General features: G+C 40.5%; 1 protein-coding gene and 1 pseudogene across 1 annotated transcript in view; both read right to left on the bottom strand.

The window, feature by feature from the left end:
* Positions 1-22880, bottom strand: part of iglon5 (IgLON family member 5) — a 266748-nt gene that overhangs the window by 52257 nt on the left and 191611 nt on the right. Inside the window, exon 2 of the mRNA XM_088327027.1 lies at positions 4615-4693. Within this exon, the coding sequence (XP_088183153.1) occupies positions 4615-4693 (79 nt within the window). The remainder of the gene's footprint in view (positions 1-4614; positions 4694-22880) is intronic.
* LOC148372334 (5.8S ribosomal RNA) lies at positions 14723-14866 on the bottom strand (annotated as a pseudogene).

Below are 22880 nucleotides of genomic sequence, written 5' to 3'. Positions count from 1 at the left end.
CTGATCTCCTGTCGATTTATTATAGACCTCCTGAACTTTTCCAGTGTTTTACAAACTGTATTTTTCGTAACTCCTCCCAAATATGTTACATTGTGAACCCGTATTGAAGAGTTAAAGGAAAATAAAATGATTACTAAACGACAATGGGGGCAGCACGGCGGCGCAGTGGTTAGCACGTGTGCGGCACAGTTCTGAGGTCATGATATTAAACCTCCTGTGTGGAGTTTGCATGTTCTCCCCATACTTGCGTGGGTTTCCTCCGGGCACTCCGGTTTCCTCCCACATTCCAAAAACATGCATGTTAGGTTAATTGTTCGGTTCAAATTGTCCCTAGGTGTAATTGAGCGAACGAATTGTCTGTCCCCATGTGCCCTGCAACTGGCTGGCAACCAGTTCAGGGTGTCCTCTGCCTTCTGCCCGAAGATAGCTGGGATGGGCTCCAGCACCCCTGCAACCTTACTGAGGATAAGCGGTGCAGATAATGGATGGATAAACGACTATGTATTAAGAAAAAATTGTATTTGATCCAAAAATTGTACAGTGACACGTGACTTTCTGTTCAAGTGTTCATTGGCTTTTGAAAAAAAAGAAAAAAACAAAAAACAACAATCCACTGCCCACGAGACACTAAATATATAGAATATTGTAAGTCAAATGGAACACTCCACTGTTATACTTTTTTAAAAGGAAGAGTGGAATGAGATAGAATGCTTCAGGGGTTCACACATTGGCCTCTGGAGGCAGTATACTACAAATACAGTTGTTTGGCATTTTCACAGGAATCAAATCAAAACAATAGTTTTATTTTATTTACTTTAATTTTACAAAAGGCTACTGTTTTACTTTTTATCCTGCACTATTTTCCTTGCCCAAATAATGGGCATGCTATGCACGTTCCAATTCGTTGTTGTTTTTTTGAGTCCTCAAAATAAAAATGACATTAAAAATAGCATTTCTTTATTCCATCACTTTATTACAGTTTATTAACATTGCAATTAAGATCAACTTGAGGCAGTAACCTACAACAGAATGGTCACGTAGTGCATCATTCTCCACACGAACCAATGCATTCAACTTAGTCATTTCGACCGTATTTTAATATAGCTAACATAGAAACATATAGCATGTGTTGCATTCATTATAAGGCTTATAGAAGGCTTTTACTTTTTTATGGCTCCAAACACAATTGAATTTGTTTTTTTTGGTTCAATGCGGCTCTTTCAACATTTCTTTTAAATTAATTACGTTTTTTTACACCACTAGGCAATGTTCCCTCTAATTTTCCACGGGTCTGAGCGTTCACACAAAGTCGGTGAGCAACGCTTGAAACAACAGTGAGCAACCATGATCCCAAGTGTGGCAAGATAATTAATTATCAAACATGTCCAAAACTTGACATCAAGTTACATTTTGCTGAGTTTCCGGCAATGCAAAATTATATTTCTCTTTTGAATGAATGGACTCATGTACGATTGCAAAGGTTGTACGGCCTACAAACGTCGTTTGTTCTTACAATTCTTTCACAAGATATCCATTTCTTTTTATTTCCTGATATATTTTGTCACATAATATTAACATTTTGGGGGGCTTATTTAGTCAGTTGTAAGATACAGAACTGTACTTAATCACATTTTTTAGTGGAAGTACAATGTTGGCAACAAGATTCACTTGATATAATTGGAAATTATTTGAATGCAACACAAACTTTTTCTTCTTTTTTTCCGTGTTTTTTTTCTACTTTTTTAAAAATTCCTTTAAAAAAAAATCTCATTGTGTTTATTTTTTCCAAGCTGTTACTTTTTGGTCTGTTTACTTTTTTCCTACATTTCTTTATTTTCTTTTTTTCTGGCTTTTTCTAAATTTTTCCTTCTTTTTTTCTCTTCCTTTTGTTTCTTTTTTTCTCAGCTTTTCACTACTTTTTCATTTTGCTATTTTTTTTGTTCTATTCCCCCCTTCTTTTAAGTCATTTTGTGCATAGTTTTACATAATATTTGGTCATGTTGGGATTAAAGAAGCAAAAACAACCTGAAGAGCCGTTTAGGACCCGGAAGAGCCGGTTCCTTTTAGTGAGCCGAGCCAAAGAAGCCGGTTCCCGACCAACTCTACTAACTTTACTCAACTTCGTTCTACTCTGACTCGACTTCAAAATACCGCATTTAGGACACAATGTTAGGGGAACCCGTGTATTTTTACCTTCATGCACTGTAACTTTGACTAAAGTCACTTCTTAACTAGTAATTCTGAGCCCTCATTTTTGTGCGCCTGCTAGATTTTCTCGTGTGCAGAGAATTTGCGAGCAGTGCGCAATTGCGCACGCGCGCAGCTTAAAGGGAACACTGCCACTAGGTGGCGCTTAATAATCATCATTTTCCCTGTAAGTTGACGTTTTCTTCCATTTGGCAACACAAATTCCCCCCTAAACTGACAAACATCTGTGCAGAAATTGCGTGTTAATCTAATCTTAAACTTAATCAGGTTTGCTGCCCTCACCGCCGCTTCTGCTCGGCGCCCAGAGGAAATAAGAAGCGCAATAACATCAAATGTGTCTTTTTTGCCTTAGTGGCCTGCATCAAAAAATCATCGTCTGGAGTAAGCAGGAAGAGAAAGTTGTTAAAAAAAGACCCAAATTTACATTTAGGTGGAAGTTTATTTATAAAGCGCTTTTGTGTTTGGTTTGTCAGCCGCGGGCTGTCCGGTGAGTCTGATTATACAATCGGCTGTTTTATTGCTGCTTGTGAAGTCATTGAGTCTTGATGAGAAATGTTACACTGGGAGTCATTTGCGGCAAATAATACTTTCCTAACCCTCAGTAAAAAAAAGAAGCAAACTCGAAAACAGTTCTGACCCAGATAGTGGGAGATGTTCACCCATCTTGCTTCGACCTTGCCTTGAATTCCGATAGAGAGGCTCACACACAGAATCAAAAGACAAAAAGGTTTTGCAGACATTTAAAAAGAACAAATAACAAAAGTCTTGGTTGGAATCGTTAAACATGTCTCCGAAGAGCCAGCCATGCAGTGTTTACATCCAACACGCTGCTGAGTTGTAAACAGAGAAAATAGGTGACATGGATTGTTTAGAAAAAATAAATGAAACAAAAATTTGGGCTTTGGGAAATGTGATAGCTTGAGGTTACCTTGATCGGAGATGTTAAAGATCTGAGATCGAGCCGATATTGATTCCGTGGACCTTTGAAATGACACTCTTTGTGAGCGCTTTGTAATCCAAACCAGACACATAACAGCATGACTAAAATACTGAAATACTTAAATTTAACAGTTAGAATATTAATAACTGGCTGTAAGAATCTGTTCTTACAGTGTCTTATTTTTGTGTTCAGCATAAAAAAAAAACAAAGAGCAAACTGACCTTATATTTTTTCTTTACAGTACAAATCACTCTCCTGTATAAAAAGGAATATTCAATGATAGTGTCAGAACCTGAACAGATGGGGGACCCGGACACGTAAGCTTTATTTTACGGAAACGGGACAGTCAAGCGCTGGAACACAAACGCCAGTGATTCGGCGATCGCTGGGTAGAAGAAGTGAGACAGAGAAGTTAGGCGCGGGAAAACAGGAAGCCAGGGGAAGACGAAATCGAGCCCGGACAGGACAGATGACAGGACAAAAGAATATAATACCCCCCCAAAAAAAGAAAAACAAAAACAACTAAAAAAGTACAAAAAACAAACCAATGCAAAAACAAAACAAAACTCGAAACAACCCAAAAACAAAAATAAAACCACAAAAGAACAAAAAAAACCCCCCCCAAAAAAAACAATCCAAAATCCAAAATGCCCCACAAAACAAAACATAAATCAACCACAAAATCTAAAACAAAAAACAAAACCAACAAAAACGGATAATAAAACCTAAAACAAAACTTAAAACAGAACTTAAAACAAAAAACTAAAACACAATTCAAAACAAAATTTAAAAGAATTAAAAAACTAGCAAACCAAACAAAAAACATAACAAAGCAGCAAAAAAACTACCCAATAAACACCATCCAAAAGAAAATCATAATTTCCAAAATATAATCAAGCAATAATATTCCCAATACCTCGGTTTAAAATGTATTTGTTTGCATCGTACCGGTAGTTTAATGTCTGCCAACTAGTGACAAAAGGTGGTATTACAGATAGAGCTCAATTTTACCGCTCAGTATAATTACATTTAATCACAATTTTGCCCTCTTATTTCTTCCAGCATGTTTTGGGGCATTTGGGCTCCTTGATTTTTAAAGCCTTTTGGAACATTTATTTTCAAAGACCGCCATAGACATCAAAAATCATTTTTCACTAGGCTGTAAATTTATTTTAAGGGGAGAATCAGATGGTAGTAAACTTTTAAGGATTACATTATCCAAGCAAGAATCACTTGAATCCCTTCTGCGTAAAAAAAAACAAGTCACAGACTTCCAGACAGTGTTTATACACTCTGGAGAGATAAATGCTCGTCTTGTTTATTTTGGGCTCGACAGAAGCGAAGAATATCGACCGACGTGTTTAAATGCGATCTGGCGACGTTTTTTGCGCCAGGTGCGTTGGTAAATGCAAACAGGTTTTGGGAATGTAATTATGGTGCGCAGGTGCAAAAGGATCAGGACTCACCTCAAAGTGACACTCTCGCCTTCTAGAACCGTAATATTGTCCGGCAGGTGCCCAAATTCTGCTCCTCCGACGCCCGAGCCTGCCAAACAACAGATGACAAGGAGAAGCCGGTGAGGATTCGAACGCTGAGACAGATGGTCAGACAGATGTTGGAGCCAAAGGAGAAGGGTGATGAGAATGAAAATTGCTGCAGTGTACATGCCAGGCCAGTAGAGGGCAATAGAGGGAAACAATGCAACAGAGAGCTTACAAAAATTTTGTGTACATTCGAATATGTAAATATTATATATTTTTTAAACCTTGCTCAGCACTAGAACTACACCTCTCATTCTCCTAAAATACATAGAAAATGAAATGGCTTTATTGGCAAAACGTTTTGCTTATTTTATGAATTAAATGCTGCAGCGAGGCTTTTAACGAAGACAAGAAATTTTGATCACGTTACCCTGATTTTAACTAACCTGCATTGGCTCCCTGTTAGCTTAAGATGTGATTTTAAGGTTTTATTGGTGTTAAACAAAATCATGCATGGATGTGCTTCCTCATATCTTTCAGATTTAATTTCCCCCTATGTTCCGGTCCAGGGCCTTTGCTCTAAAAACGCTGGTCTACTAGTGATCCCAAGAGCCAAGAAGAGATCCACAGGTTCGAGAGCGTTCTCCATTCGGGCACCGGTGCTGTGGAATGCTCTTCCCCCCTAAGATTTGATCTGCAACCTCAGTGGAACTGTTTAAATCTAGGCTTAAAACACACATGTATTTCCCAGCATTTTCAGAGTAACCAGTACATAGGTTAAAATTAAATCTGAAAGATATGAGGGAGCAAGTCCATGCATTTTGTATACTACCCACAGAACCTTGAAATCACAACTTAAGCTAACAGGAAGCCATTGCAGGTCAGCTAAAATTGTGGAAATGTGATCAAACTTTCTTGTCTTAGTTAAAAGCCTCGCTGCAGCATTTTTACCCAGCTGAAGGCTCTTGATTTTGGACTTTGGGAGACCGGAGAGTGGTGCATTACAGTAATCGAGACGGGAGGTAACAAACGCATGAATTATAATCCCAGTATCCGACTGAGACAGCATAGGGCGAATTTTAGCAATGTTGCGAAGACGGAAAAAAAAGCTGTTTCCGAATTTGCCTACGACCTGCCCTGCCCGCCTGACTCCTGATCACTCTTCCGAACACGATGACGTCCTTCTTCTCCAGCCCCGACCAACAACGCGACGATTACGCCTGTCCACGACCATTCCTGTTAAGCCTCGTCAATCCGTCAAACAACGGATCGAAGAATCACGCCTTGTCATTCCTTCCTTCCAATAAAAACCAAGAAACGAGTGCAAGTGATCTCAGTTTTCCTTCCGTCCTGCCTAACACCTAGTTTTACTGATGTTCGTGTGGTTTGGCTAGCAGATTTTAGTCAAACTGTGTGGTTTGATACAAACTTTGTTTAGTGTTTGTCCAGAAGAAGCTATTAATGAGATTGTCTTTCAAGTTTTCTCCCAATACTGTCACCTTAAAACTGAGCGAACAAGTAAACAGTATACAGTAGTACCCAAAAATCTGAGAAATGATCAAAACTTCCAACGTGGTCCTGCTAGCTCTATAATGTCCGTATGGTTCGGCTAGCAGTCAAACTGAGTTCTATGTGATACAATTTTTGTTTAGTGTTTGTCCGGAATGAACTATTTTTGACATTTAGTTTCACATATGATCTAATACTGTCACTTTAAAACCTAAAAAGTCATGTAAACAAACTCACCCCAAAAACCATCCAGTCAGCGCTCTTTTAAAAATCTCCTGCGCTTTCTTATTTAAGCGCGACATCAAAGTAATGAATGCTCCTATCAAAAAAAAAGTCACAATGTCGCCGCTGACCCCAAACTTGTGTGGAATAATCATTTTTGTCCCGAACTCTTTCTGCATTCTGCCAGGATGTTTCGTTGGGCAGCGGCGATAATGAGCCCGAGGAAAAGGATTCACGCGGAGGTGCCGGACCGTGAAATGAAGGCAAGCTAACAGAAGGAACGCACGCACACAATTCCACCATAAATAGCAATGACACATTAGTTAAAGAGGAAATGTGAATTGTGTCGGACTCTGGCAGGAAGCCCCCTCCCCTAAATATTTTATCCCCCTCGAGTGCAAATAAAGATAACCAAAGACCTCCCTTGTACATGCCCGTGGGCCACTCCAGACATTTTCTGTATACCTGATACTGCCTGCTAACTTGCTAGCTAGCTCTGACCTCAATATGCGGGCAGGTCGCAGCCGTAAGCTTTCTTAAATTCGTTTTTATGGAAGGCAGGAGGAGAAAGCCGCACTAGTACGTCACTAAGCGGGTGGGAAATGAAGTCAAATGTGGGTACGTTTTTCTTTTCATCAAAATAAACAAAGGCGTTAGCTGGCTTGATTGAGCGACACCATGTTTATTCAGAGGCAGACGCAGAATGAGAATTGTGTAGCTAAGATAGCTTGAGAGGGCCAAAATGCTAATACCAACATTTTCAAAGTACAGTAAAACAAACCCAAAGAAAAAGCAGTTAAAATGCTGACACTAACATTTGAAGTGAAAATACATAAAATGTGGTTCAATTGTAAGGCTAACATTTAAACTCAAACAATCTTCATTAAAGTAGGAGGAAGCCACACTAGCGCCTCTCTAAGCGAACACTGGCTAATTGTGTAGCCGAGCTAGCTTGACACGCTCACAGCCATGAACTTTTGTAAATTCATCTTTCTGGAAAGCAGAAGGAAGTCATTCTAGTGCTCTCCAAGCGGCTGACACATTTTTTCTTTTTATTGAAATAATATAGGCGTTTTCTAGCTTGAGTTACACCATGTTTATTCAGAGGCAGTTGCTGAATGCTAATTGTGAAGCTGAGCTAGCGTGACACTTCAAAAATGCTAAATGTAACATTTTATATTTAGTATCTTTTTGCTTTTCAATTGAAGCTTTTTAGCCATGAGACATACTACACACAAAACAAAACAAAAACAAAACGATAATGAGCAGATTCAGCTCCAAAAAAGGAAATTAATAAAATTAATAACTAACACACAACAAACTATACTTCTAACTTTAGAAAAATTAGAAATATATCTTGGTCCACTGTTGACGGATCACTTAACCGCATTGGTTGTCGGGGTAAAGATGGGGACGCAACTCTAGACAGCCTTTTCCACTGATGACGGTCCCTGGCCTTTTTTTGGGGTCGTGGCAAGTTGGCACCAGTCCATTCCTGGATGTTGTCGGCCCAGTTCTTTTTCGGTCTTCCTCTCCCCCAGCCCCCTTGGACTGGGCCCTGGAGAATTATCTTGGCAGGTCCTGATGATCTTGTGATGTGACCAAATCACTGAAGTTTCCGTCTGTGCACAGTTGACAACGGTTCTTTGTAGGGTCTAATGTGCCAGGAGGATGGTGTTGCGGACCATTTCATTCGTCACATGGGTTAAGTAACTGAAGCTTAGAAGTTTCCTCTCCTGGTCTGCAAACACCAGAGCGGTGGTAGGGAAGGCCCAGCAGTGACTCCATTTCCCGAGAGTGCTCAGGAAAAATCATCTGAAACAGCAGCCGCTGGTGTCCTTTTACAGAGCCACAGTGGAGAGCATTCTGACATACTGCATTACGGAGTGGCATGCTGGGTGCATGGCAGCAGACAGGAAAACACTTCAGAGGGTCATCAACACAGCCCAGAGAATCGTTGGTTGCTCTCTACCCAGTCTGGAGGACATTGCTTGCTCTCGCTACCTCAGCAGAGCAGAAAACATCAAGGACTTTTCTCACCCTGGCCACCACCTCTTTGACCTGCTGCCTTTCGGCAGACGCTACAGGTCACACAAAACAAAAACAAACAGACTCAGAGATAGTTTCTTCCCCAGAGCCATTACCACCCTTAACACACACCGCACAAAAAACTGAAACTCTTGCAAACACACTACCTCATACAGATGTAAAATTGTATTCATGCCTATGCTCATTTTGCACAACGCATATTGCACTAATACTATCCCAAAACTGTATGTAACATCCTATATGCCCACACTTCTTGTGTAAATATTGTGTGAATTATAACCTTTATCTTCTTTGTTCCTTTATCTTCTTTGTTTTCTTTTATCCTCACTGTTAAATGTGAACCTGGAGTGCCACGTCCAATTTCGTTGTCACAATATGTTCAACCCATTTTGTAACAATGACAATTAAGGTATATTCTATTCTATTATCGTAGCATCGCATCTCCATGGCCTGGATTTTCTTTTCCAATTTTGCTGTGAGACTTAATTTTTCGTAAGCGGAGATCAAAATGAAAAAAAGCTAGTGCTTGCATGAGTCGGATCTTTGATTTCACTGCAATGTTCTTACAAATAGGTTTAAGTCGGACAAGAGTGGCTGTGGTTCGAGTTATCCTGGCCGTTTTTTTCTCATTCTGACAGCTCCAAGGTATTTAAATTTGGTTTCAGGTACAAACTTTTGGTGGTTGATGGTAATGTTATTGGTGATACCTTGGGGATTGTAGGTCATTACTTTTGTTTTTCTGTGCTGTTTTCCATCCCATAATGGATTCATGCTTTGTCCAGGATTGACCTGATCTCTGAGCTACTGTTGTTCTCTTTTGCCAATCCAGAAATATCATCAATGGAACGGAGGTTATTGACATTGTGTCCCCCAACGCTGACTTTACTTTCATGTTGCTCTACAGCTTGGGCTATTATCCGTTCCAGGAAGATGTTGAATATAGACTGTGGTTTAAAACCATGCTCAACTGGTACCATTGATCAGTACCACACTGTTGGCATTGGAAATCAGCTGTCAATGGTCACCTTTAAGGAAGTAAAATGATTAACACTGCCAACTACTGGCCTGACATGCTTACTACAACATTGTCAAACAATTGACTGCTAAGGTATTAAAAATAAGCTTATTTATACAATACAAAATGAAAATGACGCATACTTGGCATTGTTCAAAGAGTGTGACAAACTTTGCTTTATTTATGAGTTAATTTTGTTTTGTGCATTTGTGTGTGTGTGTGTGTGAGTCACTGATCAATCCTTTTCATGTGTTTTCCCAGCTACGCTCTCCTGCTTTATTTGGGTTAATTCTATTCGCTTTGAGAACTGGGGGCTTGGATACGCATGTGACACGCTTTCACGGATAGCTTGCATACCAAGATGGGAAGCGGTCGGGTTTGTTCAGCCGTGTCGACACACAAAACACACACAAACCCACACTTTGAATGAATGACACATGCACGCCCAGGTTACATGGTGGCAAGGTGCTATTCCCCATTTCCCTACTCAATTGCTATTTTCACAGCTCGATTGGCACCCAGCACGCCAAAACCGTGCAACAGTGCAAACCTAACACAACCACCGTGTCATCACACACAGACACACACACACACACACACACACACACACACACACAATGTGTTGCATTCTCGTCATGCTCAATATTGGCAACCGAAAAGCAGCAGGGTTGAATCCTCTCCACAGTTGCAGCAAGAGCAACACTTTGTTTTGGTGAGAACTATTTGAAACCGAAGAGCGGCACACGTCGATTAATTTACCGTAAAATTCAGACAGTAAGAAGCAATTTTTTCCCCAAGCTTTCAACCCTGCGGCTTATGCAATCATGCGGCTAATTCATACATTTTTTTTTCGAACGGCCTCCAGGGGCACCTGAGCTGTAAAGGTAAGAGTGAAAGAGGTGGAATATATGTGTGGAAGAAGTTTAAAGTAACTTTGTGCTTAGTGCATGAACAGACCCGCATCATAGAAAAGGTGTCGATCAAAAGGGGAGTGCTAACTACCATATTGGGAATAATTTTACGAGTCGTTTATCCGTAAACTGAAATAATGTGGCGAAACAAAAGGATTAAAAGAAGCAACGTCCAACGAAGCAGAAATATTTAAGGCGGATTTCTATTTATAAAATATTTTGCATGGTTGGATTCTATGGATTGTCCTTGATGTATCCATCCATCCATCCATTATATGCACCGCTTATCCTCAGTATGGTCGCTAGGGTGCTGGAGCCCATCCCAGCCATCCTCGGGCAGTGGGCAGGTCACACCCTGAACTGGTTGCCAGCCATTCGCAGGGCACACAGAGATAGACAACTCACTCGCTCATTCACACCTAAGGACAATTTGGACAGGCCAATTACCCTTATGTATTTTCTTTGGAATGTGCAAGCACGGGGGAGAACATGCAAACTCCACACAGGAGGTTCGATCTCATGACCTCAAAGCTGTGCCGCACACGTGCTAACCACTGCGCTGCCGTGCTGCCCAGTAACTGTTGTCTGATTACCAAACTAGTAACACATATATTTCGGTGTAAGGGTCGCAAAGCACACGCGCTAACCACTGTGTCGCTGTGCTGCCCGTCCTTGATGTAACAAAGCCATTTTCGTGGATATTTAAAGAAGAAGTCAGGGCGATGTAATATGCAGTTACCTTGGCTTTATCAATTTTGAGGTACATTGTTTCAGACTGATCGTTATTTTTCTCTGATAAGTACAATTTAAAATTGTCCTCATATCTTGAATCTCATAGGTTTGTTTGCACTTTCCAATGATATGTGGCATTACGTATTTCAGTGACTGGTGACCTCATACATACACATATTTTTTTATTAAAAGCCCAGCGGCTCACCGGCGGGCCGTCGAATCACTATGGGGTTAAGGTACCGTATATTATTAATGTTCTTTCTGTGTACCGTCTTTCTTCGTAAATACAGCACATTTTATTGAGGGCACATGCAGTTTATATGGGTGCGGCCGAATGTTACGGTATCTTTTCCCGATTTTGGGACGTTTTAGGCTCTGTATGTAGACGTTGTGCTGTTCTGTGGGGAACACAGTTGAATAGAAAAATGCATGAAACATTCCACATTCCACATTCCAAAGACATGCATTTCAGGTGGATTGGCCGGTCCAAATTGTTCCTAGGTGTGAATGAGCGAGCGAGTTGTCTGTCCCTGTGTGCCGTGCGATTGGCTGGCAACTAGTTCAGGGTGTCCCCTGCCCACTGCCCGATGATTGCTGGGACGGGCTCCATTACCCCCGCGACCCTACTGAGGATAAGCGGTGCAGCTAATGACATGAGAGATGAGATGAGAAGAAATCACCACCTAGGTGGGATATAATAATTTGTTTGGGAGTTTTTTTTTTTTTTTTACTTCTGACTATAGATCAAAGGGGAATGCGCCAGATTTTAGAGAAATATTTAAACACCATTGGTGCATCAGCACATGAAGACAGACAATATGATGATAGGTATGGGGTAATTGTGTTTAATATCTAAGAAAACTAAACTTTAGATATGATTTGCAGGCTCAGATCATAAGATATTTTCATTTTAGATATTGATTTTATTAAAATATCGGTGTTAAGATCTGTTTAGGGGGTCGTCTGCCTGAAGATAGCAGGTAGCTAGTAAGAATAAGCGGTGCAGAAGATGGATGGACGGATGAATGTCTTATATATTGCACCATCACACAACATAAAAAACAAATTATTTTGCACACCCTATAAAACGCACAAATTCTAACTTTTTTCGGTTTCGTGCATACAGTATGACTGTGAGACTCAAGTTCCTCTTATGTCTCTAAGAAGCTGGTCTGCTGTTGGTTTCACCATCATTGATTACCTTAATGCTGCAGCATTTCTCTCTTTTTGTTTAGTTTAAAATATTGCATCACAAACTAAGGTGTTAAGCTATGGGTCCAAAAATTTGCAGTGATGGTGAACGAACATGATAGAGGTTGATAACAAGATGAACAGGCTTTTGACTTTAAAGAAATACGAGTGTGTGAACACACTTATGCTAAGGAATATGGCCATAACCAATCGACAAAAATTATTAACCCCCGAAAAAAATCAGTTTAGGCAAAGATGTCTACACAATGCTCACAAATGGAATTTTATTTCAATTTGACTCCCCCTTTGCACGCACCAACAAACTCCACTGTAGCAGCTCAAGTCACCTCCCAGCAAAGAAAATGAATGTATATATTTTTTCCTTGATATTAATATTTTATCTTATGATGTTTTCACTTCATAGGTTGGAATGGAATGGAATGCATTTTTAGGTCATTTTCCTCTTTATACAAAGTCAACAGCAAATTATTCGACATAATTATTCGACTGTGCGAGTTAAATCTCGAAGGAGCCCATCTGCTATTGGTCAACGTCATATTAAATACTTGTGTGCAATTGGTGTGTGTCACAGCATCATGAAAATCCGGATATGCTATTAACTTAACTGCCACCTGCAATGCTTTTCTCCTTGTTTAGTTCAGAATCCTGTGTGCTTCCTTAAAATTTTGCGAGTCACCGATCAGTGTTGGGCACATTACTTTCAAAAAAATTAGTTATAGTTACTCACTACTTCTTCCGAAAAGTAAGAGCTAGAAACGGAGTTACCCTATAGTAAAAGGTTACCAGGGAAAGTAACTTTTTGTTACTTAAAAAAAAAAAAAAACTTGTTGTATAGCAAATAATTCAAAATTTTCCAAGCAGTATTTGTGTCAGCTGAATAGAGAAGAACAGACAGGTAATTGTGTTATCGAACCTTGTAATATTTATTGCACCTCATCAGCAACTGATTTATCCTACACTTGAAGAGCAACAAAAAAAAACAGTAAACGATATAGTAAAATGACAATCAGCAGTAAACAGTGTAAAGTGACTTTAATAAATTAAATCTAACTCGAATGATCCATTGTGGAGATGGGAATTCCGATTCTTTTCAGAAAATTGTCTTTTTCGGCTCAATAAAAAGAGACGGCTCTTTCGGCTCCCAAATGGCCGTTCAGGTTGGTTTTGTTGTTTAATCTATATACTACAATTTATTGCTTATTATTATGAGGGGAAATTAAAGCGGAATTGACACTTAAACATTAACATTAGGGGCGGCAGTGGCTCAGGAGATAGAGCGCTCGTCTTGAGATCAAGAGATCGCAGTTCGAATCCCGGCTCCTCCGTGTTACATGTCGAAGTGTCCTTGGGTAAGACACTGAACCCCTAATACCCCCAATAAGCAGGTTAGCACCTTACATGGCTGCACGGCTGCTATTGGGAAATGTGAAGCACAATGTAAAGCGCTTTGGGAAAATAAAATACAAAACCATTTTTCAGATTTCAAAGTCAAAGGCACAGAATCCCTGAAAAAAAATGCATTTTGACCAACCACAAGACAAAAATAGCATCGGACCGGCTTTTGATTGGTGGGTAGCCGGCTCCCACTTCCAAGAGACAGCTCAGAGAGCATTTTTGTTCACAAATGACATGAGTCGGATGCCGCTTTAACCAATCCGCCTTTTCTTTCAGCGCATTAGTAATTATTATATTCGTAATGGGTATCCAAGTATCTGGTGGTGACATGATCTGAAAAGAGAGGAAAGCCACGCAGCTAAAAACAGCATCAGGTGCCGCAACACACCACCGTTGTCGTTCTGCAGCAAAAGTAATGCACCGCTTTTGACTGTCAGAAACAATAACGTCGTTCACTGGAATGTTGGTTAATTGGTTAACCATTAGAGCCGTAAGGACACCAGTTTATGTGGTGTGTCTTCAGCAAGTATAGCCTGATGGTACCAATCCCTCTCTAGGCCAACAGATTCACTAATAGTCCCAAAGCATGGATTGATACTAATGGGTAAGAAAAAACACGACAACCATGGAAATGAAGCTTGTGATTATCAAGAGATATGAAGAAGGCTCACAAATTGCAATCCTCTGTAAGTCAGCAATCCAGGATTGGTACTATTGAGAAAGGTAAGGAGGCGAGGAAAGTACGTCATGAGGATTTTCACAAGTAAAAGTTTTAAACTCCATTTTATTTTCAAGATGCCGTCGTCATCTCCCCCCAGCCCAGCCTTTGCATCTACTTATACGCTACTCCAGTTGCCCAGCTCAAGCTTTGTCACACTAGAGATAAATAAAACTTCATCTTTCCTTTACTTTACTATTTGTATAATATAATTCAATGTGTATTACCTGGGTCTGAAACTCATGACAAAAAGTTACTGGACAAAAGGGCGGACAACTGTGAAAAGTTGCCTGCCCAGCCATTAAGTTGCCTACCCCATTTTTCACAACTTGAAACACAATAAGACGACTAATCACAAAAAACCCATTGTTCCAAAATATTAAAGATCTATAATCAGAATCTATTCACATTAGTTCTTGAAGCTGGCTGCGTTCTTCATCGACGCACGAGCCGAGTGATCCACTGCTAAGAGTCGTACAGCTGGGCGATTTTACGTCCGCCTGGGACGATCGGAGACAAATTCACGACAGGGTTTTTACCGCGGGTGCCGTTCGGGCGCTCCCGCGAGCGAGCCCCTAACCCGCAGCGCGGGTACTTTCGGGCGCGATACGCACGACACCGACACAGTTACGGGGGTCCCGCGCACGTCCGCCGCCTTTCGCCCGCCGCGCGCGAACGGCCGCCTGTCGTAGGGCCGCGCTACTGGGGTCGTTGGACAAGCGGGCTCCCCCTAGTTCCGGGGGTAGCCTGATCACGCCCGCCGCCTTATTTCCCGCCGCGTCCGCCGAACTCGCTCCGTCGCGCGGCCCGGTAGTGACCCCCGCCGCTTTTTGGCAAATTCCAGACGGGCTTCCATGTTCCTTTTACTAAGGAGTGGCTTGCGTCTGGCCACTCTACCATACAGGCCTGATTGGTGGATTGCTGCAGAGATGGTTGTCCTTCTGCAAGGCTCTCCTCTCTCCACAGAGGAACGCTGGAGCTCTGACGGAGTGACCATTGGGTTCTTGGTCACCTCCCTGACTAAGGCCCTTCTTCCCCGATCGCTCAGTTTAGAAGGCCGGCCAGCTCTAGGAAGAGTCCTGGTGGTTCCAAATGTCTTCCATTTACGAATAATGGAGGCCACTGTGCTCATTGGGACCTTCAAAGCAGCAGAAATTTTTCTGTATCCTTCCCCAGATTTGTGCCTCAAGACAGTCCTGTCTCGCAGGTCTACAGACAGTTCTTTTGACTTCATGCTTGGTGTTTGTGCTCTGACATGCACACTCAACTGTGGGACCTTATATAGACAGGTGTGTGCCTTTCCAAATTATGTCCAATCAACTGAATTTACTGCAGGTGGACTCCAATTAAGCTGTAGAAAGATCTCAGGGATGATCAGTGGAAAAAAGATGCACCTGAGCTCAATTTTGAGCTTCATGGCAAAGGCTGTGAATACTTATGTAAATGTGATTTCATAGTTTTCTTTTTTTAATAAATTCCAAAAAAGTACATTGTCATAATGGAGTATTTTGTGTAGAATTTTGAAATAAGAGATTAAATTAATACAATTTGGAATGAGGTTGTAACATAATAAAATGTGGAAAAAGCGAAGCGCTGTGAATACTTTCCGGATGCACTGTATATGCTGTGAATACTTTCTGGATGCCGTTTCACTTTACGATCCATACCTTAGAAAGGATCAATCTTTTGTCCTGAGGGTCTACTGTATTTTCGTAATATTCCACGCAAATGCAAATTCATACTTGTCCTTGCGATGACCTGCTGTTCCACTTAAACCAGACCTTCATCCACCTCGAACAACCCACCTACATTCTCCGCTTGTTAGGTCATCCTTTATGAGCAAAAAATATCGAAAGGACGCGTCGCACGGTAACCTTTTTTGTCATCTTGCAGTTTTTTTTGTGCAGACGACCTCGTGATAGCTTTCAACTGGAACATTTTCTATCGGCGGTCGTGCCGACGTGTCACACCGGCTCCTAAGCCGGGCGTCTATTATGTGATTTGTATTCTCTTGACTTTTACATGCGCCGTGTTTGTAATTGCACTCGCTGCCTGCAGACACTCGTGAGCGGCGCTCTTATTGAGCTGTACGCCTTTCGCCCTGCCGTCTTCCTTTGTGCTGCTCATCTATTTTGCATTGCCCTTGACAATCACACTCACTCACATAGAAAAAAAAACAGTAAGACTTCCTTTGAATGTATGATCCGCTTTCAGCTGGGGAACAGAAGGGGTTATAATTAAAAAAAAATGTTATGAATGCGTTTTAATGCCTGGGTGTGGTCTAAGAGGTGTGTCCAGAAACCCAAAGGGACATTGTATATCATTTAGTGCGTCATAGAGGTAAAAAAAAACTTAATTTATTTAAAAAAACAACATTGATTCATGCCCTGTGACTGTCTGGCAACCGGTTCAGGGTGTCCTCTGCCCACTGCCTGAAGATCGCTGGGATTTGCTCCAGCTGTCATGAACCGGAACAGGATTAGGACTCAAATGCATGACGTTCTCACACAAGCTTTTATTTTACGGGAAATGGGGAGTCTTGCACGTTAGCCAGCGGTCTAGCATGGAAACACAGGAAGCCAGAGACCGACGAGATCGACACCAATTGCCCGAGCAGATATCCGACAGATGGGGTCGGTACAGGACAGGACGGGACAGGACGGGACAGACAAGATTGTTATGGAAACAGGATATTGAAATTAAACAGGACAAAATAAACAGGAACAATACCGGACAGGAAATATCAACAGAGAACAGGACCGAGTCAAAACCCACGTCTTGCGGGGAAGAGGTTCGTTGACGGACTGACAAAGGTTGAGCGAGAGCACTGAGCTTAAATAGACGGGAAGCCAATTTGTCAACGAAGCGCAGCTGGTGCCAATTGGGCGCCATGGCAACTGTGACACCAGCGCCCCTGCGACCCTACTGAGGATAAGCAGTGCAGAGAATGGATGGATGCATGGAACATTGATTCAAATGGTAATCAAAAACAAATGGACTATCATATAAACATGCATTTTGTAAATACTTATAGGTCAAGAAATGTATATTTATTTTACATGACATCATCATCTGCTGCGGGTCCCCAGAAAAACAAAAAACCCTTCGAAAGGCCCCCGAGGAGAAAAATTGTGCATATAGGTTACTTTGACTCTCCGTTGTTTGGATTCTTCTTTGTGCTTTTGTGCATAGAAATCAGTTTTGGTCTCACTACACAATAGGGCGACATCTACAGGTCAAATATTAAACAGTGTCACTTTTAAGATGAAAATGATGTCGCGCTTCATTGGAAACGTAGGAATTTGTGGCTTCATTTTTGCTTCCCCAAAAGATGTTTGTTCACTTTTATCTAAAAACAATCTGTGAAAACGATGAGAAGTTTATAACAAATTTACACTTATAAATTTACAGTTCAGGAACTTACCCTTAACGTTCATATATATTCAGGCTTGGGGAGTAACGGAACCCTTGTAACGTAATCAGGAAACAAAAACAATTTAATTGGATACCGTAACTGTTACATAAAAAATGGCCAAATGACAGGTATATTTTGGAACAGTAGGATTAATTTACTTTATTTAAAAGCATTTTTATTTTGAACACTACAGGGAACAATATTGACTGTCTGTCTGTCTGCCTCTCTCTCGTCTCTTTCTCTCTCTCTCTCTCTCTCTCTCTCTCTCTCTCTCTCTCTCTCTCTCTCTCTCTCTCTCTCTCTCTCTCTCTGTCTGTCTCTCATTCAGATTCCAAACATGCATCACAAAAAAAAAATAACCTGCAACAATACAATACAGTAAATGAAGTGCATGATCTCTACATCTGTCCGAAAAACTACAAACATAGTTGTATACATTATACAAGTAATTTTACAAACTTACAGCATTGCCTCGTCAAACCTTTAACATGGATGGAGATTGATTGGACTGCAACTGTCAGGTCAGCCATAGCATATGAGTGTACTGTTAGCAACACGATTGCGGAAACGGAGGTGAAGCTGGATACCCGCAATTATTTTGCTATATTTTCTAACACACAGCTTAAATAAATACAAAATATCTGTGTCGAATATGTCCTCATTAATTACATCTGTTTTTAGCCTTGTGCTTTTTCTCAAACACAGTAAATTATGTATTAAAGAAAAAAATGCATTTAGGGCAACACAGCGATCTTAATTGCCTATGCAACGTTTTTGTGAATACTAATTAATTAAAAAATACAATTAATGACAGTTGTGGTTTTGACTCTAATCAAGAACCCCATATTTTCTCCTGCCTGAGTATACCTGTTGTCTGATGTTGGATGATGTTTTTTTTAGGGGTTCTCTCCCTGCTACTATGTTCGGATCACCTTTTGTTAATTACCTTTGGCCCCAAATAAGCTCTTGTCATTTAATGAATGTCTCTACGCCACGCCAAATCATAACACTTAGTTGTTTATGCATCATTTGGGTAGTGAGCATTGATTAAAATAATGCAAATAATGCAGGATGAGCTTTTAATTCAGTTTACAGTAATGTAGGGATTAAAATAATATCTGACTTTCCGGTGCTTTTGCCAAAATAGAAATGTGAGGCTTTGTTTTGAGTTCCAAAAAGCTAGCCACTCGCCTATATCTGAACACTATCTGTGGAAACCAGAGGAGCTAATGACATATTTCCTATACTAATATATAATTCAGGAACCTACCCCTAATATTCATATTATAAAGTGAATAATTCATCGCCAGGTATCCGATAACACAAAATAATGTTCTAATAATTATTGAAAATTAAAAATAATTATCTTAATTCCTTATGCAACATTTGGATAATGAGCACTTAATTAAAAAAATGCAATTCATGCCAGCAGTGCTTTTATAGGTCCGTCCAGAAAAATGAAAAAATGTCACGCTTTCCGGTGCGTCTGTAAAAGTAGGAATTAGTAGCTTAAGTCACTTCATCTGAACATAATCTATGAAAATGAACTCTCCGCAGAGGAGCTAACAAGATATTTCCTTTTGTGATTTATAATTTAGGAACCTACCCTTAATATTCATATACCGGTACATGATGAAGTAAATTATTCATATTCAGGTATCAGATAACATACCATTTTGAACAAGTATTTCTCAAAAACAATGATCTTATTGTTAAGATCCAGGATGCCACCGTTCTCTAGAAGGCACGCACAGACAGACAAACTGATGATTCAACATCTACTGTACTTTTTCATCATGCACACTTCACTCTAATTTGGAGCCTGGTGTTTAACGACTGTGCCGACAGCAAAAGCCGTCTGATCGTTGTTTGCCCTTGATGTTTCTGATCTCTTAAATTAGTGAGCTTAACTGCTTATACAAAGTATGTGTGGCGAGCAATTCATTATAAAATTAATGCCAGCTGTGGCTTTAGACTTAAAGAATGCCCTGCTTTGCATTTGTAAAAGGAAGAATTTGTGCTTTCACTTCATCTGAAAACGATCTGTGAAAGCAATGAACTCTCCACAGAGATGATAGCAAAATATTTCCGCTAATAATTTATAACTCAGGAGTCTACCACTAATGTTTGAATGCATCAGAAAGTAAATTATTTATACTCAGGTATCCAAAATAAACTTCATGTCATAATATATTTTTCTCTGAAAAAAATATTGAACTTGATTTGGATCCAGCACGCCACCATTCTCCAGAGAGCGCCAACAGACCCCACAATTCTTCCACATCACCGGCACCTGACTTTATTCAGAAACAAAGTGTTAAAGACTGAGTCAACAGCAAAAGCTGTTTTTGCCCTTGATGTTTCTGATCTTTAAAAAAAATATTGATCTTAATCGTTTATACCAGGTATGGATGGCGAGCAATTATTAAGAAAAAATACAATTAATACCATTTGTGGTTTTAAAGGTTTGTCCAGAAAAAATAAAACATTGAGACAATGTCTCTTACTGGTGCGTTTAAAATAGTAGCAATTTGAGCCTTCAGTCTAGTCGTCATCCAAACAAAATCTGACAACTATAACCTCTCTGCTAGGAACTAACAATATATTTTTTGCTTCATAATTCCAGAACCTAACACTAATTTAGTTCAGATATACAGTACTATAAAGAAAACTTGTCATAATTCGATACCAAATAACATAATCAATTATTCCGCTGAAAATTAAAAATAATGATCCAGGTTGTCACGAGGTCGCCTACAGCCGAACAAATTGGAGGACTCCACACCTATTCCTCATCACCTGCACCTGACTCTAATCAGGAACCCAGTAAGTAAGGACTGTGTCGACAGCAAAGGCTGTCCGATCATTGTATGCCCTTGATGTGTTTGTTCTCTAAAAATAATTATCTTAATTGCTTATGCAAGATTTGGGTGTCAAGCAATTCATTTGCAAAAGTAGGAATTTGTAGCTTTGTTTTTTATTTCTAAAAAGGGACTACAGTACTCACTTTTATCAGAACACAATTAGTGAAAACAATGAGGAGATATTGGCATATTTCCTCTGATAATTTACTATTCAGGAACCTACTCCTAATATATATACATACTATGAAGTCAATTATTCACATTCAGGTATCAGAGAGCATGACAGATTATAATAACTCTAATCAGGAACCCAGTATTTATAATCAAGAGCCTTCAGCTGGTACAAAATGCTGCAGCGAGGCTTTTAACTAAGACAAGAAAGTTTGATCACATCACCCCGATTTTAGCGAACATGCATTGGCTCCATGTTAGCTTAAGATGTGATTTTAAGGTTCTGTTGGTAGTATACAAAATCATGCATAGACTTGCGCCCTCATATCTTTCAGATTTAATTTCCCCCTATGTTCCGGTCCAGGGCCTTTGCTCTGAAAACGCTGGTCTACTAGTGATCCCAAGAGCCAAGAAGAGGTCCACAGGTTCGAGAGCGTTCTCCATCCGGGCCCCGGTGCTTTGGAATGCTCTTCCCCCTGAGATTTGATCAGCAAACTCATTGGAACTGTTTAAATCTCAGCTTTAAACACACTTCCACTCTATAGCTTATGAATAACCTATATTTTATGTTGATAATATGTGTATTATTTGCCCTCATGTAGGTTTCAGATGAGGTGATGGTGTCATAATGGTCTGTAGTTCGCAATAATCTTTGATCTGTGCAGCCCTTTGAGACTCTTTAAGATTAAGGGGTATACAAATAAACTTGACTTGACTATTTAAGCACCGTGCCAACAGCAAAAGCTTACAGATTTTGGCTTGCACTTGATTCTAACACAAAAAATACCCAAATGTAAAAAGACCTTCCTTTCCCGAACCGGTTTCTGTCTCAATCTAATCTAAACCTCACCTCTACTGCAAATGAATTCAATTTAAGACAAAGTAACGGTGTCCAACGTATTTTTTTCAGAAAGCAGAGCGACACGTACCCGCATAGTTAAAAACGGGGTGCTGCAGCCAATTAAATATTTACACTTGCACTACGATGATACGAGGAGGCGGCGCGGGGATTATCAGATGCGCAGGAGCTGCAGGCAGGAGGCGAGGTGATGGAGAGGTGCGGGATTAAACATTAACCGGCCCCGATATCCCTCCTCTTCCTCGTGTGATCCCATTAACTCTGTCCAGACGCCTTCGCGTCCAACCCGCTAATCCGCACCCTATATCTCCGAGTGAGGCGGTGCGCTTTAGTGGAGAAGAACTTTCAAAAGGGCAAAGGTGTTACCCAAGCTTTGTGACCCTTACACCAAAATGTATGTGTTACCAGTTTGGTAGTCAGACAACAGTTACTGGGAAGCATGGTGGGGCAGTGGTTAGAGCGTTTGCGGCACAGTTCTGAGCTCATGAGATCAAACCTTCCTGTGTGGAGTTTGCATGTTCTCCCCGTGATTGCGTGGGTTTCCTCCGGGCACTCCGGTTTCCTCCCACATTCGAAAAACATGCATGTCAGGTTAATTGGCCGGTCTGAATTGTCCCTGGGTGTGAATGAGCGATTAAGCTGTTTATCTCTGTGTTCCCTGCGACTGGGTGGCAACCAGTTCAAGGATGCCCCTGCACACTACTCGGAGATAGCTGGGATGGGCTCCAGCACTCCCGTGACCCCACTGAAGATAAGCGGTGCAGATAATGGATGGATGGACAACAGTTACTCTTTTAATATCACCAAAAATTACAACGGAAAAGGTCATCCCAGTTAGTTTTTCAGAGGTGGTTTGATAAACGATTTCATAATCGTTTGACAGGAAAGAGAAACTGTGCTCTTACTTTCTAAAACGGGCATCAATAAAGTTTTTGAAGTGAAAAACTTCTTCTTTGTTACTGATTAGTGCGAAATAACCACTAATATTATGTTACCACTCTTATTACTCTGTCATGATCATGTTATGACTGTTTATCGTTATGAATGAGGCTAAAATAGGATCAGTCATTGACAAAAAACATCTTCCTCGAAAAAGTTTAATCAATTACATATATATGTTAAAAACATATGCATTCGGAATTATCAATAACATAACATAACCTCCTGCGTGGGTTCAAA

Source organism: Urocampus carinirostris, chromosome 2 (genome assembly GCF_059441175.1).
Source record: "Urocampus carinirostris isolate Australia breed hairy pipefish chromosome 2, RoL_Ucar_1.0, whole genome shotgun sequence".
Classification (NCBI taxonomy): domain Eukaryota; kingdom Metazoa; phylum Chordata; class Actinopteri; order Syngnathiformes; family Syngnathidae; genus Urocampus; species Urocampus carinirostris.
This window is presented reverse-complemented; position numbering and strand designations above follow the sequence as displayed.